Source organism: Zalophus californianus, chromosome 9 (assembly GCF_009762305.2).
Source record: "Zalophus californianus isolate mZalCal1 chromosome 9, mZalCal1.pri.v2, whole genome shotgun sequence".
Lineage (NCBI taxonomy): Eukaryota > Metazoa > Chordata > Mammalia > Carnivora > Otariidae > Zalophus > Zalophus californianus.
Window position 1 is genome coordinate 80,246,776 of NC_045603.1, and position 18,142 is coordinate 80,264,917.

At 36.9% G+C, this 18,142-nt stretch overlaps 1 protein-coding gene across 3 annotated transcripts in view; it reads left to right on the plus strand.

Annotated features, from left to right (window-relative positions):
* The window catches only part of ITPR2 (inositol 1,4,5-trisphosphate receptor type 2), a 499,981-nt gene that overhangs the window by 349,755 nt on the left and 132,084 nt on the right, over nt 1-18,142 (plus strand). For all 3 annotated transcript variants that reach the window (XR_003519864.2, XM_027593395.2, XM_027593396.2), the window contains 2 exons: nt 4,364-4,459; nt 6,206-6,328. Coding sequence is in view for 2 of the 3 variants with exons in the window: in XM_027593395.2 (XP_027449196.2) it covers nt 4,364-4,459; nt 6,206-6,328 (219 nt within the window). In the remaining variant the exon portion in view is untranslated. The remainder of the gene's footprint in view (nt 1-4,363; nt 4,460-6,205; nt 6,329-18,142) is intronic.

Genomic DNA, 18,142 nt, shown 5'->3' on the forward strand with positions numbered 1-18,142 from the left:
ACTGAAAGTTCTTTTAAGTAGCCACTTTGTTTCACTACTTCTCTTTGTTTTTATTTTATATTTTTTATTATATGGAGAAAAAAAGATGTTAAACATTCAATTTGCCATATATTTTTAATTCATCTTGACTACAGAATTCTATCTAGCAAGTCACAATGAATTAGAGCAAGTAAAAGAAGGGCTGCATTTTAATTTCATGCTCTCTTCTTTCAAAAAGTTGTTTCTTTTTTCATCAGAATTGTGGTTTTTTGTCAAATACTATAAGCAATGTTCACACTCCCTTTGAGAAGCTGCTTTAACTTAAGCTATGCATATACTTCCCAGTAGTTCCATTTATCAGAGCTCAGGAAGAAAATGGAATTTTAAAAAATTTCTTCAACTTTTTCTTTAAATGGAAATAGACAAAATGAATATACACAAGAAGCTATATAAATCCCAAATCCAAAGGCATGATATTTAATACAGATAAATTATTAAAGACCACATTACTGTGTTTAGTGTTAAAGAGGTAAAAAAAATCATCAGTTAAATACAATTTTTTTGTAAAAACAGGTCCATCCAAAAAAAAAAAGCAATTTTTTTTTTGAGAGAAAGAGAGAGCTCACATGCGTGAGTGGAGGTGGGGGCGCAGAGGGACAGAGAGAGAGAATCTTAAGCAGACTCTGCATTGAGTGTAGAGTCTGTATGGGGGCTTGATCTCATGACCCTGAGATCGTGACCCGAGCCAAAAACATGAGTCAAATACTTAACCGACTGAGCCACCCAGGCACCCATAGCAAATATAATAAAATTAAGCTTTGTACCGGTAAATTTATGGCCAGAAAGAATAGGAATGATATTTTTGTAATTTTGTTTCTAAATATAGATTTATTTATTTATTTTAAAGATTTTATTTATTTATTTGATAGAGAGAGACACAGTGAGAGAGGGAACACAAGCAGGAGGAGTGGGAGAGGGAGAAGCAGGCTTCCCGCTGAGCAGGGAACCCGACGCGGGGCTCGATCCCAGGACCCTGGGATCATGACCTGAGCCAAAGGCAGATGCTTAACGACTGAGCCACCCAGACGCATTTAGATATATAATGGAATATATATATATATATATATATATATCCTACTTATGTGGAGATTGTGCTAGGGGCTCCTAATAAGCAAATGTTTCTTTTCATAGACAAGGTGAATTTTTATTTTTTCACTGTTTTCATTGGCAATATGTATGAGCCTTGGGTCTTTTTGTTCATAGAACAGAACAAATGTGATCTGTATGTAGATTGAGCTTTGTCCTTTTCCTCATTAGCGTCATGCTTTTGTTAGTGAAGCCAGCCTTGGCCTATATGACAGCTCAAGTTGAGTTACTAGAAAAATGTTTATTTCATCTTAATTTATCTTTTTTTAAAAATATTTTATTTATTTATTTGAGAGAGAGAATGAGAGAGAGACAGAGAGCACATGAAGGGGGAGGGTCAGAGGGAGAAGCAGACTCCCCGCTGAGCAGGGAGCCCGATGCGGGACTCGATCCTGGGACTCCAGGGTCATGACCTGAGCCGAAGGCAGTCGCTTAACCAACTGAGCCACCCAGGCGTCCCTTAAATTTATCTTTAATCATAATTCATAAACAACATATAGAAGCCTTGGCCTTTGGCTCTTTAAATCCTTTATTGGCCTAAAGACTGTATCTTTAAATCTCATTTCTAATTGATATAACTTAATGGAGGAAAATACTGAGTGGTTTGTTTGTTTATTTATTTATTTATTTATTTATTTATTTATTTATTTGAGAGGGGAGGGGCAGAGGGAGAGAGAATGACAAGCAGACTCCCCGCTGAGAGCAGAGTGGGGCACAGGGCTTGATTCCACAACCTTAAGATCATGACCTGAGCCAAACCCAAGAGTCAGACGCTTAGCTGACTGAGCCACCCAGGAGCCCTGTGATTCATCAATTTAAAACAAAGTATTAAAAAAAATAAAACCAAGTATAGGCATACAGATTATTTACCAATCCAAGCATATGTAAAAAACTAAATGTTGGGGTATTACTTAACAGTACATAGATATTTTTCGCTATTCAAATGAAAATGCTTTTTTGAAAAAGGACTATTTAAAATTTCATTTGTTACTAACCACTATATATGTATATTTTTTCGAAATGTGATGTTGGCTAAATCAAGGTATATATAAAACACCAGGTGAATGGATTTGACATGAAATATTTAAAATATAGTCTTCTACTTAAAGAACAAGGCGTATGTACCTTTCTAAACAAGCTATGAAGCTTTGTGTATAATGGACAATATGAGAACAATGCTTATAAGGCAGAATGATACATATTGGCAGATCTTAGGGGGCTTCCATGAGCAGAATAATTTTAATTATAAATTCTCCATAACATTATAGAGTATGTCATATTACAAAATGCTACATGAAGGTTGATTTTGTATCATTCATCCTTAAATTTAATTGCTTAATCATTTATGCTTTCATTTATAATTTTAAGTATACTTAACTCTATATACTCATTTACTATGAAGGCTTATGCATTTTTTTCATGTATCTGTCTTGTCCTTTAATTTTTAATTTATATTTCATGACTGATCTGTGACTGCGAAGTTTTGAATTTGTAAATAGGTATTTTTTTTTTAAAGGTCTCTAGCTTCCTTTGGAAGAAAATCTGTTAACACCAACACACACATTTGATTTCTTAGTGTATATAGGCTCTTGTACTTTCAATTTGATTCAGATTTCAGGTCATTTACAAGATTTCTATTCTTTCAACATAGCGTAAAAAGAAGATTGGTTGGAAAAAAATCATATTGCCAATGGTATTCTGAAATTGGATGTATTTTTAAGCTATTATGTATTGGGCCTGCTAAGTGAGGTTCATTAGAGAATACTGTTAGTGTTGCCAAGGTTTTAGCTTTGAATTCTGCGGGGTCAGTTCAGATTGCTCTGAGGATTTAAGTTCTCCACTAATCCTAGAACATTATTATTTTAGGTACGTTGTTTGTATAGGATGCTAGATTATAAAAATGGATTTTAGGATAGGTACAAATCTGCAAAAAATTGAAAATGGACCAGAAAAATATAATGCCACTTCCCTTACAAATACTGATTTTTTTTTCAGGATGGGTCAGTGATCTTGCTACCATCATCATCAGACATCATTGCTGCTAATATTAGTCATTTAAAGATAGTCTTTAGACTGCACTCCTAAAAGAACAAAATAGTTGGATAGAATTTGGCATTAAGCTACTCGGTAAAATTAATTTGTATAAATTTAACACAATTTTATGTGGTGAATGTCTGCATACATCAAACAGCTGGTTCAGTTCAAGTCTTTATCCTACAAGATGTTAATTTTTAGTCACTGAGAAACATCTTAAAGCCATTTGACTTTACTTCTCTTGTGCTCCTATCAAAGATTGCGTGTGGAGCTTGAGAATTTTATCTAAATAAATATTGCAAAAACACTGTAGAAATATCTCCCAGGTGGTTTTTATCATTTCACAGTTTGCCACAATTCTGGGGCAGTGCTATTGAAAACAGTGTAAAGAAACATCTTTCCAAATGTTGAGGATATTGTGCTTTGTGTAATAAGACTTTCTATAATTCTTTGAATTATAAATCAACTATATCAGAAACATTAATGGTATCTACAGGTTACATATTTGAGAATATATACTTATAAACCAAAGTGGAAACATCAAAGACAACATAAAATATTTTTAGTCTCTATTAAACAAAAGAAAATATTATTCTTCTACAACCCAGTTGGTAAACATGTTGCATATATACTGCCGTAGAGTGAGACCAGTAAACTATTATCAGTAAATTTTTATTTTACTAACTCATGAATTTAAAATTTTATAGATTAATTCTCAGTGATTATTGCTCAAATTTATTTAAAATTTTGATATGATAATATGTATTCATGTTTCATGCGAAAAACAATTGTGCTAAGTTCTTTAAATTATATTCCATTTCTATAAAATACATTATTGATAAGTTCGCCTTACCATCTTGTTAAAATGGCATCAAGGCAATGTCTATTTAGAAAATGGTGATGGAAAATAGTATATTTTAATGCATTATATATGAAGTTTCAATTTTGTATTTAAAACAGCCTTTTGCCAATATTTAAAATATTCTTTGTAACATACCTCTCATGATTCATTATTTTTATTTTGTGTTGACAATGAAGTAAAACCTTCTATATTAAAATGTGAATTAGCCAAATGAAATTAGCAGTTTAAAATTCTGTTTGTTTTTTTTTAAATGGTCCTGGTAATGTCAATTAAAACAAACACAGGGATTGTTAATCCATGAAATAGGCTTTCCATGTGCATTAACTCAGTCTGTATCTCTAGAACAATGCCTCTAAGCTTTTGCTGGCCATTATGGAAAGCAGACATGACAGCGAGAATGCGGAAAGAATTCTTTTTAACATGAGACCCAGGGAACTGGTAAGAAAATTTTTGAAACTGTATTAATAATGTTCATCCTAAAAGGGATAAATTTGTAGTATGCATGTCAGGAAAGAGGGCTAGTGGCTTTCACTGCTCTACCAGGACATAATAGCACATCGCAACTTACCTTTACATGTAACTCAGGAGGCCCTATGATGGCAAAAACCTGTGTGATTTGGGTCCTTACTTCATTGGTTTTATCCACTCTAAGCACTTTTCTTAATCAGATTGTCACAGTCTGTTAAACTATCTGAAAATTCTTTTTGCCCCCCCCAAAAATAAATTTGCTTTAGTTTGTGTACTGGAATATATGAGAAAGGTATCTAAGAAATGTTTGTACTCCTCAAAAATTTTATTTAGACCTCTTTCTGAACAATAAAAATAAAACCAATACCTTTTGTACTTATTTCTATCAGTGAAATGTTGCACCATGCTTGGCATAAAGGAAATCATATGAAGACTTGATGGGGATTCCACAGAGGTCATTAGTGTGTCTTCTTACTGTAGAAGTTATATTTTCCTCCTCACTTGCATGGAAATTAGGAAGTAATATCAGCGTACTTTAAAAGCACTAAGTTTCTTTTTCTTTAATTTTAACTGCAGTATGATTAACATACAGTGTTATATTAGTTTCAAGTGCACAATATAGTAATTCAACAATTCCATACATCACCCAGGGCTCATCATGACAAGCGCCCTCCTTCATCCCCATCACCTATTTCACCCCATCCCCCCACCCCACTCCCCTCTGGTAACCATCAGTTTGTTCTCTGTAGTTAAGAGTCTGTTTCTTGGTTTGTCTCTGTCTCTGTCTCTCTCTCTCTTTTTTTTTCCTTGAAAGCATTGGGTTTTAAAAGCATTGAGAATATACTCAAACCCATATCACTCAGGGGCCCCACGACTAGGTTCCAGTCTTAGAAGCACCACTGCTGGTACTACGGGGAGATCCTGTTGAAGGCACTCTTTTGCTCTCTCTTTAATAGTAAGGAATGGTGTTGAGCAGGGCTGATAAAGAGAAATGTAAGATGCAGTTTTATTTAGCATATATTTACAAAGTCTCGTATCTGTAAGGCAGTGGGCTAAGAGAAGCAAGACATTCTCTATTTCTTAAGGTTAAATGGAGCAATGAGTTACATGTTCATACAACCACAGCACTGTACAAGAGCCCTTTGAAAATACTATCTCCTCTGCCTACAACACCTTTATCTCATCATCCACTTCCTCCTTGTGGCTCATCATCAGTCTCTTGCCTGAGTTCATGCCCCTGCTCTGTGCTCACTTAGTGCCTCACACTTAGTGCAGCTGTAGGACTATCGTGTTCACCTCTTGACGTGCTAACTCCCACTGGACATTAAGTTCCTACAGGGCACATACTGTGTTATACTCACTGTTGGGTCCTCAGTGCAGAAGACAATGTCCAGTTTCCCTTGTCCCTCTTACCTAGTGGGTGCTTAATACATGGTTCCGGAGTCTCCTAATTCATGGGAACTTTGGCATGGTCAACATTCAAACATCAAAAGCAAAATTTTTCAAGGAAGACAGAAAATATTGTCGGAAAATACTTTCACATTCATTTAAATAAAGATGGTTTCCAAGGCCATTTTCAATTATAATTCTTTTATACTTTTCAAGTCTTAGGAAGTGTTGCAGTTTTTAATTATACCCCGTAAACAACGTAAAATGCCTGTTGTTTGTGGCATTTCAAACCTTGTTGTTCCTATTTGTTTTTTTTTTTTTTAATAGGTGGATGTGATGAAGAATGCCTATAACCAAGGATTGGAATGTGACCATGGGGATGATGAGGGCGGAGATGATGGTGTTTCCCCAAAAGATGTTGGACACAATATCTACATCCTGGCCCATCAGGTGTCACATTTTAATGTCTTGTATTATTGCTAATCTTATCAATTGTGTTTTGTGTCATGACTTGTTATATTTTCAAGTTCTGGTCCCATCATTCATTCAACACCTGCCCCCTTGCTCTGAGCCAGGGAAAAGGAAAGGCTCCCAGAATGCCGACTGTGTTCCCAGAGCTCTGCTAAGTGTTGATCCACAAGAGAATGATACTTGCCTCCCAAAACTGCTGGACCAGGAGACAGTGCCAGGTCAGAGGCTGAGAAATAAACAAACCGTGACAACAAATGGAAGCTTGAAGGAGAGAGGAGGAGAGGCTAACTGAGAAGATAGAGAGTGCGTAGTAAGGGGGTACATTGGGTCTAATCAGGAGAAACCTTGCAGACGGCTTCTGGCCTCTCCGAGTTGTAGTTGGCATGCTTCATTCAGAAGCCAGAAGCGGCAGCCTCTAATTGGTTTCATTGGACTTCTAACAGAGATGAAGAATTTAAATTTTAAATTCTTTTAGAGGACCCATTCCCATCCTATAGTACTTTATGAAAACAGGTACTTGATAAGTGTTGTTTGAGGAATTTAATTTTATTAACATGAAGATCAACTTTAAATTTGCATCTTCTAATGAAGATTTGTTTAGGAGTTAAAATTTTTATTTCATTTTATTTTATTTTTTAAAGATTTTATTTATCTGACAGAGAAAAAGAGACAGCGAGAGAGGGAACACAAGCAGGGGGAGTGGGAGAGGGAGAAGCAGGCTTCCCGCTGAGCAGGGAGCCCGATGCGGGGCTCGATCCCAGGACCCCGGGATCATGACCTGAGCCGAAGGCAGACGCTTAATGCCCGAGCCACCCATGTGCCCTAGGAGTTAAAAATTTAAATGTACAGTGCCAATTTGATTTTTTTACAGTAACTCCCCCTTTTTTATGGAATATAGTCCAAACTTTGTAGACTTTCCCGATCTTTCTTTCTAGTCATCTTCTCACATTGTCTACCCTCTCCCTCTTCCTTCTTCCCCATACAGCTTGCCAATTGATTGAACAAACACTGATAGATATAAAGTACATTGATTTTTCTCACTTTTTAATTTTTCCAGTTTTATTGAGATATAATGGACATATACAGCACTGTGTCACTTTAAGGTGTTAAAAGGGTGCTCTTTAGACACTTCTTGCCCTTCTTTTCTCTGTGTAATTGTATGATGTATATAAACTGGAGTGTAATTTTTACAGAAGATTCCGGGAAGGAGTCAGATTTTAAAATATATTTACAAAAGAAGCTGCTCTGGTATTTTTAATACAGTTCCGATCCCTGTGGAGATTTTTGGGTCTCGCATCATATAGCAAAGTGCACATATAGACTAGAAACAGATAAGGGCAGATGGGTTATAGCTAGAAAGACAAAAGAGAATTTTAGGTATTGAGGAACTAAAAGCCAGAATGAAGGACAAGTTGAAGGAAGAACACAGGCTTAGGAGATGGAAAAGGTGTCATTTTATTTTTATTTTTTAAAGATCTATTTATTTGAGAGAGAGAGAGAGCACGAACAGGGGGAGCTGCAGAGGGAGGGGGGGAAGCAGACTCCCTGGTTGAGCAGGGAGCCCAACGCGCAGCTCGATTCTAGGACTCCAAATCCTGACCTGAGCCAAAGGCAGATAGATGCTTAACTGACTAAGGCCACCCAGGCGTCCCAAAGGTGTCATTTTAGAGAGAAAGCAAAATTCAGGTGACAGGAATGGAGTCAGTCTAGAAAAGAAATGACTACAGATTGAACGTGAGTGGAAAGAAAAAAACATCACTGGCTGAGAATGAAAATCCAAATTGGCTGCGAGGAGGAAGAGAGAAATGTGATGGCCCAGCATGTGCATGGGCAAGGAGCTATTTCAGAAGCTGTAGCCTTGTGGAAGGAAACCAACAAGGAAGAGTGGGCCAGAGTGAGCAGTGAACATTTTAGAGGAAGGAAGTAGGGGAATTCAGCCGCCCATGTTTTCTTGACTGAAAGCTAGTCTCACTCTCTCTGGGGAGGCTGTCCCCTCTTGCACGAGCGACTGTGCGAACAAGTCCTGACCTTTCGGTGGGAAATGAACAACCAGCCCAACTAAGTCAGCCTTGGAACCAGTAGAGTGGCAGATGTTTGAACCCATCACCCACGTCCATGAAGAGGAGATTTAAAAATGCCATCTCAGATTACCCGTATAATAGGCGGAACAGTAACAATGTCGAGGTCAAGAAAAGACTTTTCTAGGTCAGTTCATTTTTAAGCAGACTATGTATAGGAGTAGAGAGTACAGATTTTAAAAACAGGCTGCGGAAGATGTGGAGGAGAATGGAGAGCGAGGGTAAAGAATGCAAGAGCTGGTCATAGAATGAAGGCTCATGACATAAAATATGAAAGAAGTTAAAAACGCAGATGGCATAAGGGTCAATGATCTTGATGGGTGTAAGTTTATAACAGTGCTTGGAGAGAACAGATTAGATTCAAAGATGACGGTGGAGTTGTCCAAGGAGTGGGAATTCGTAGTTAAAAAAAAAAAAAAAAGGAACAAGGGGATACAATTTACTGAAACGAAGAGATAAAACTACGGATGTGAAAATGGCTTGAATGGATATATAGAGGTTTCTTAATTTTGCAAAACCAAAATGTTGAAAAAGCAGTAGTTTACAGAGCTGGGATGGTACAACATAGAGATACATAAATGAAGCCAGACTGAGTATAGGGAAGAAGGAAATTCTGAATTGCTGAACACCCTAAACCTTGTGATTCAATGATAAGAGTAAATATGAAACAAGAGTCCATGTGTGTTATTCTAGGAACTCAAAAACGGGATAGGAGTGGCAAAATATATGGAACAGTGTGTGTAACTGACAGTGAGAGTTAAGCAACTATCTGCTTATTTTCTTAGAGTGACACGGAACATTGTTACCGTATTACTTTTAAATGTATTCTCTTGGGTGACTCCTCCCACCATTTTTTTTTAATGAAAAATTCAGTTTTCACTCAGAGAAGAGAGCCCACTGAGCTTTTTTGATCTTTCCATGAGTGAGTCCTTTGGCGTTCTCTAGGCTGGCATTGTTATATTTGGCTTCTTGGGAGGCCAAACCATGGTTGCTGAGTACATTACGAATCTGTTGTCCAAACAGCTACCACACCGAAGCAGAAATTCAAAGGGTAGGAATCCCATGCTTTGCTTTCAGGAGCAACTGTGTAGCTCTGCTCCAAGGGTTTGGTTGAGCCCAGGTTTTGCTGCTTTCATGGTGGGTATGGAATTATTTGTCTCCTGAATGCTGATGACCATGCAGATTAGTTTCTGCCCTTGCACAGTTCAGTAATTCCAAAACTAAGGTTCAACTTCCTCCTTGTTTTACTATAATCATCTTTTGTACAGACAGTTTATTTCGGTGCGCTCAGACTTTCAGTTTTTGTTGTTGTTCTTTTCATGGTAGTGAGGTAGTTCTGCTTTTTCTACTGTGACATCCTTTTTGGCCCTTCCTGTGGTTGGTGTTACAAGAAACAAATAATGCTTCTTGTAAGTGTCTTGCCTGATCTACATAAAACTATAAATACATCAAAAAGGGAATTTCTTAAGTTCTAATACTATGGTGCGTGCAGAACATTTCCTTAAAATTCAGCTATTGGTCCTTTTTGATTTTCTGTCCTCCACATGTTCTCCTTGGGTATCTCTGCCTCCTCTTTCTGCTGTGGGCTTGTTCTGTTATATTTTGCCTGCTTCCTGTTCTTTCTCCTCTTTATTCCTGTCTTTCCATAGAATAGTCACTGCCTGCAATCTAGGACATTCTTCAGTACTTTGTGTATGTTTAACATGTATTAAACCATATTGTTTTTCTGGTCCCACATAGTAATTTCTGTTTTTTGGTCTGAAAAACTTTATTTTATTCCCCCCTCCCAGTTTTATTGAGATATAATTGACACACAACATTGTGTGAGTTTAAGGTGTATGATGTGTTGATTTGACACATTTATATATTGCGAAATGATTACCATCATAGCAGTAGCTTCATCCCATTGCATCATTATTTCCTTTTTGGTGAGAACATTTAAGATACACTCTCTTGGCAACATTCAAGTATATGATTATAGTATTATTAACTATAGTCACCATACTGTACCTTAGATCCCCAGAACTTGTTAGTCTTATAACTGGAAGCTTATACCCTTTGACCAACATCTCTCTATTTCTTCCAGCCTCGAACCCCTGGTAACCATCATTCTGCTCTCTGTTTCTCTGACTTCCACATTTTTAAATTCCACATATAAAAGATCATATGATATTTCTCTCTCTTTGACTTATTTCACTTAACATAATGCCCTCAAGGTCTATCCAAGTTGTTGCAAACAGCAGGATTTCCTTCTTTCTCATAGCTAAGTAATATTCCATTGTGTGTGTGTGTGTGTGTGTGTGTGTGTGTGTGTGTGTGTGTGTATACACACACACACCACATCTTCTTTATGCATCATCCATTGATGGACACTTAGGTTGTTTCCATATCTTGACTATTGTGAATAATGCTGCAGTGAACATGTAGGACCCTTTATTTCAATACCTACCAGAATTAAGCTGTATATGGAGAAAAGTATTAATTAGCAAGCCTATGGAAATCAAAAATAACTCCTGGCTCATAAGGCAAGAAACAATGGATCACTTTAATTGGCTATGTGGAATTCTTTTTTAAAATATAGGTTTTATGAACATTTCCCTATGTCACTAAATGGTCTTTGAAAACATAATTTTAATGTCTGCATAATCATTCATCATTTGAATGTAGCACAATTTTTTTAATTACTCCTATTGTTGGACATTAGGTTTCTAATGTTTTTGATGTTATAAATTATGCTATGATTAAGATCCTTATACATTAATCTTTGTCTGCTACACTGATTACTTCCCTAGGATAAATTCCAAGAAGTTTAATTATTAGGTCACAAGGTAGTAACTATTTTATGGTTGCATATCATAAAATTGTTTTCCACAATGTGTGATGGTACTAATCTTACTGAATCCTAAAATTACTACCATTTAAAAAAATCTTTGCCAAACTTATAGTGTTTGGAACATAGTGACCACTTCACAAACATTTGTTAAGTGAATTAATGAATTATAGATGAAAGGGTATCTCATTTTAATTCCCATATTTTGGATTACCAGTAAAATGGACTCTCTCTCTCTCCCTCTTTTTTTTTTTTTTTTGAGAGAGAGAGGGTGAGGGAGGAAGGGGCAGAGGGAGAGAATCTCAAGCAGACTTCCCATTGAGTGCAGAGTCCGACGTGGGTCTTGATCTCATGACCCATGAAATCATGACCTGAGCTGAAACCAAGAGTCAGACGCTCAACTGACTGAACCACCCAGGTGCCCCCAAATGGACTCTCTTTTCATGTTATTTAGTATTTCTATTTTTTTTTATGTGACTTGTTTGAAAATGTGTTTATCCATTCTTCTGACAGGGTTCATTTTTTGTTAGTGAATTTTAATTAACAGTAACAAATCTCAGTCATAGTGGCTATAGCTACTGCTTCCTGATTAATTGCTTTTTAATGTTTTAATGATAGATTTCTTCTGCCCTGTTGAGATCTCTTAAACACTCACTTAGATTTTCTTCTGGTGTATAATGAATTCAGTTAAGTATTTGATTATATAATCTTCCCATGTCATGATGCAGAAATAATAAAAAAATAAGTTCTGAGTCTAAGTTATCTCTGAAGATATAATCCCAGATTTAGTAATAAGAGGAGTCCACGAGGACATGGTTTATAGGAGTCACATGAATGTGATTTAGAGCATGGGTCACAGAGAGAGCTTTAGCAAAGGAGGTCAGACCACCTTCAGGGTCAGACAGGGCATGTGAATGAGCAGGGGGAGCAGGTGAGCCTGGGACAGTCTGGTGATCCTCTTCCAAAGCAGGCAGCCTTTAGTCATGTCTGCTGACTTTCCAATTTGGATTACAGGCCCTAGATTTCCACTTCTTTCGATATTTCAAAAGAAACCTGAATTTTGAAATTTTTAAAAAATGTAAAATCTCTTAGTTTTTAAACGTTGACAATTCATTTGATATTTTTAAAAACACTGAGCAGTCTAAACAAAACTCACTAGCAAGTGGAATGTAGCCCATGAGCCATAGTTTGCCACTTATGGAATAGAAGATCCAAATTTCTCATTTATTCTTCATTCAATTGCATGGACTTTTGAGTACCTACTAGATGCCAGGCACTGTGCTGGATATTAGGAGTACAGCAGTGAAGACTAATAAGAGATCAGCTCTCAGGGAATTTACATTCTGACCAGGAGCAATGAAGAGTAGACAGACCAGAAAGACAGCAGATAGTGATACAAGCCCTGCAGTAAGTGAGAACAGGGTGTGGGGAAAGGCAGTTATGGAATGCTGTTGTAGATTGGGGATCAGGAGGGTTTTCTCTGAGGAGCTGAAATTGAAGCTCACTCTAAGTGAGAAAGCAAATACCAGCAGTATGAAATGGGGAGATATGGGAGACATCCCAGAGAGTGGCTTGAAATTGGAAATGAGCTTGGCGTGGATCACCAGACTGTCCCAGGCTCACCTGCTCCCCCAGCGCTCATTCACATGCCCTGTCTGACCCTGAAGGTGGTCTGGATTTGGCCCTGACCTCCTCTGCTAAAGCTCTCTCTGTGACCCATGCTCTATATCACATTCATGTGACTCCTATAAACCAAGTCTTCATGGACTCCTCTTATTACTAAATCTGGGATTATATCTTCAGAGATAACTTAGACTCAGAACTTACTTTTTTTATTATTTCTGCATTATGACATGGGAAGATTATATAATCAAAAGATCTGTGTACCTAGACCCTCAACCAGCTGTTAGCACTCAAATATTATAATAATCGTATACAACGCACCTGAGGCTCATTTATTTTAAGATAGTCATTCAAGAACATTTATTGAGCACCTCTTACATCAGGCACTGTTTCAGTTGCCAAAATGGAAAGATGAATAAAGATGCTCTCCAGAAGCTCACAATCAACAAGCTTTTGTTAAAATGGAGGTACGAACAAAACAGGTATACATGTGATACATGTTCCCTAGAAGTAAGGATTCATGGAAGCGGTGACACTTGAACTGAATCTTCAAGGATAAGAGGAGGGGGGAGAACACTCCATCAGAGGCAACAACTTCTGCCAAAATGCACCAGAGATATTTTAGAGAAAGGAACTTCTTTTGGGAATATTGGTAGGGTTCTTGTGTGGTATCTACTTATGTCTTTATATGAAATGAATTATAATAATTTGAATTAAGTCAACACCTTTGATAACTGTGAAGACCTTGATTATAGGCATCTAATAAATGTTGCATGAATGAAATAAGCGAATGAATGAAAATTGAATGAAGGAATGAATGACTAGGACATGACATACTCTAAAACTTTAGTATTTATAATTTCAGTATTATAACAAAAAAAGCTGAATAAAGATAATTTCTTGTTATCATCAAAATTAATAATAAATTTTTCCCCTGGAGTATAAATTCTGTGTGTACAGGCACAATTTTTTTTCTGGTCCTATGCCAACTACATATGTTAGCATATAGTAGATACTCAAGAAGAGTTTGGGGAATAATTTCTTGCAAAAATGCATGCGGGCTGATAATATTTTCATGTAATACAGGTACTAAGTAAGATTAAGAGGGTCCTACCAAACTGGTATTAGCCTGCTGGCAGTCAAGGATCTTATTCAACTTCTATGGTCTTTTTAATTCCATAGAGCACTCTTTACCAATCATGTCAGCAAACCCTACATAGATAGAGCCCTGTAATATCTCCATCATGCCAGGCACTTTTCTTACTTTTGTTCATGATGCCACCTCTGAACTAATAAAATATCTCCTCCTTTTCTTAAAACTCATGTTAGTACTTCCTTAGTTTTTCTAAGATCCAAATTGAGACCGACTTACCCCATTTCTTAGATGAATTCCAACCAACAATGATCTTTTCTTTGTATTGAATTCTTACATCTGTTATGTTCACCCAAAACTGCATACCTATTTTCCCAACAGCTTATGCTATATATCATCCTAGAATTGTTCTTTGTTTCATGTGTGTAGGTCTTGGCTACTTAATTAGTAGTAGATTCTCCAAATCTGGGGACCCATGAGGCCTCATTTAAAAAAAAAAAAAGGAAACTTTCCACAAAGAAGAATATCTTGGGGAAAAAATACTTGACATAATAGATTTAAGTCCTCTAATGGGCACCTACATATCTTTCACCAAGCAACAAAGAATCTTTGGATGACTGCCATTTATATGACTGCTCAAATTCATGGTTAATGGGAGCAATAAAAAATGCAATCCAGGAAATGGATTGAAATTGGACTCTGTAATTGTTAGTTTGGTGTAAGGATCATGAAGCCAAGTTCAGTGGAAGCAATTACTTTTCTGCTTAACATTTCATGTTTGGTAGATATATATTTAATTCTGAGTGACATAATTGTTAGAGCATCAGTCTGAATTCTAGCAACTTTGAAAGCCTTTTCTGTGTCTTTGGCTCCTCCTTATGTCTGCTCTGATTTCAACTTTATCCACTGAATTCAAAGTCTATTAGGAGAGCTAGAGATATCAGGCAGGGAGGCTTCTATATATTTTTTCCATACAGAAAAATACATAGCATTTCCTAACATATTTTAGACACTTGGGTTTTTACCCTGTTCCCAGTCGAAGCCAGTATCTCTTTCTTTCCTTTCAGGAGAGAGAGAAAGCGTGATAGGAATAGCCATCGTGTTTCAAGGACTAGGATTCTTTTTGTTATGTTATGCTGATGGAATTTGCTCGATGTCCTGATAGTCCTCATTCATCCACTTTCTTTTCCTTAAGAATTTAACCTCATAGCTGCAATCGCTTGAGCTATATTCATTTTAAGGGATATGCGTATACATACTCTAAATAGCTAAATTTTAATTTATACTGAAGCGGTATGAAGTGTATATATTACTCAGACTAAAATGTTTTCCTTAGAGACTTTGCAACTCACCTCTTTGGGGCTTCTATTTTCTTATGCTAATATATAGTAATCAGCATTGCTTCATTTACTTTATTTGTAGAAACAGAAGGATGGGTTTGTAATTGGATACATAACTTCCATCTTTAATATCTTTGAAGGGTTTTAACTAACTTACAATTACTTCATCTTTATTATTGCTTGTAGTGCAGAAAGTAGAAAACACAGCTGGGTTTTTCAGCTCACGGAAGCACTTGTAGCTCAGTAACATGTTGGCTAGAATATTGTACAAACAGCGTAGCTGTTACTCACCCTTGCACCCTGTATTTTCTCCATTAGCTGATGATGTCACTCATCTTCTCTGACTTCCCCTTCCCCATCTATAAAAATATGAGGGGTATCCAGCAACTATGCTTTCAGAGTAAACTTTCAGAGACTTTTATGGACCCTAGAAAGTAGTTGGACCATGATGGCTCCTTTACTAGATTAGATTATGTTTTAAATAATGTAACAGAGAAACTGACCAGCTACTGGCTATTTTTGTATTTATGTATACCTTACCTACATATGAAAGGAATTTGAGGTTGAGTAAGAAATGCACTTGTAAAATTAGACTGTTAGAATTCAAGATCAAAAGCCTTGAGAAGGAAAAGGAATCTAAGTCTGCTAAGGGTCTCAGCTAATATTCTTACTGCTTATCAGTAGGACTCAGAGCTTCTTGGTAACCAAGAGTGAAAAATTATGCACAGTACAATTAATATCTGTGCTATTCATTAACGATCACCTTTTTGCTAGTATTTAATTCTAAAAGGAATCCATGGAAGGGAGAGGACAGCGGGGTAGACAGTGTTTTCTAAACAGCTCTGCAGAACACACCAGATTGAAAAAAAATGCACAGAGTGTTTTTCAGGCCTCGGGGATGAATAATGTTCGGCATTTCTGAGTTATAATCAAAAGCGAGTGTAGATAACGTGAAGCATGAGTACAGTAGTCATTGTGAAAATAGGTATGTAAGGTCACTTCATAGGGAGACTGTAATAGTGTAGAAACTTTCCAATATGTGAACTTAGTTGAAAAAAATTTTCTTAATATCAAGAGATTGTCTTTCTAAAATCTCAGAAAAAAGACTTCACCTAATTGCCCAGCTACATGAAAAAAACTGTTGTTAATCTTGACAACAGATACGTAGAGAGATATAGGCAACTAAACGAACTTTGCCTGAAAACTTAACATAATTGCACATTTTCTTTTCTAAAAGAAATAAGAAATCCAGGATCAACTCTTTTCCCCCAACCGAAAGATATTTTTCTATGTTGCCTTCACAAAGTAGTTTGAGGTAATAAAATAGATGATTCTTAACTAATGTTACTTTGAGCATTAATTATTCTGTGTTTCTTGGCAACCAAGGCAAAAAAAGAAATACTAGTTACATGATTCATATATAATGCAAAAAAAAAAACCCACTCATATTGATTATTAGTGAAGCACAAAATTTCTTTGTACTTAATTTGAAGAGGAATTTATTGAGGGAACCCTTATGTAGTAATATTAATTATTGGTGGTGTAACAGGTTAAGATTAGTAGGCCTTCCTCGCTAATATAATCCAGACATAAAAAATGCCTATTAGACACCAGATTAAAAAAAAACAACAACCTTATTGTATCCTGTTGCCATGCATTCTCTGTAGTAAAAAAGGTAAGCAGATTTCCAATTAAAATTTTAACATAATATAAAGGGTGAAAATTTTTTCAACAAACATTTCTGCACATGCATCCAGCATCTGCACAGAGCCTGGTGCCTAGGAAGTGGTCCATAAATGTTAAAACTCATCAGAATTACTTTCATGACTTTCCCCAGCTAAACTCATTTTTAATTCATTCTTTATTCAAAGTATATTTATTGGTTACCTACTAGAACCAGGCTGTATTTCAGTGCTGGGGATAAAGTACTGAGCAGACAGACTCAAATCCCTCCCCTCCATGACCTTACATTCTCATGGGGGATGTCTCCCTCCTTGTGATCACATTATTTGCTCCTTCTCGGGGCAGATATTCTACAGACGTCATTTGTACCACGGACGTGAAGATGAAGGTGTGAAAATGAGATATAGTCTCTACCTTCAGGACATTTACCATTTATTACAGGGACACATGAAACAATCACAGTGTGCCAAGTCCTGTGGAAGATGTCTATCTGGGGTGCTCTGGGGTCTCAGGTTAGGAGAGGGCCTGGGAAAGTGAGCTTGTGGCAGAGACAAGGGAGAAGAGAGTGTCAGGGGAAGAGTCAGAGGAGCAGAGAGAGAGAGAACAATTTCCTTCTCTACTCGATCATTCCATTATTTGCTCCACATTCAAGCATGCAAATCTGCTTCTCTAAAGCCCCATAGTCCGCTGGGCCATAACTCAGCTCCCTTTTATACCAGAACTTCTCAAAAGATGGTACACAATTGCTATCTCCAATTCTTCTCTTTCTATTCTCTCTTGAATTCACCCCTGTCAGGCTTTCATCCTTGGCATGGCCCCAAACAGCCCTAGTGACTGCTGTCTTGCTAAATCTGATTTGTTCTCATTCCTCATCTTATTTGACCTGTCACTAACATTTGACACAGTCAGTCACTCTCCTCTTCTGGAAATACTTCCTTCACTTAGCTTTCATACTGCACATTTTCTTGGACTTTCTGCTTCCTTATTGGCCCCTTCTCAATTTCTTTCGTTGCTTCCTATTCCTCTCTCCTGCTTCTATCAGAAGTGTTCTAGTCCGCATGTTCTAGGATTCATTCCATGGATCTCTTGTCTCCTCAGTTGACACTCCCAAGATAATCTCATTCAGTCACATGACTTTAAACACCA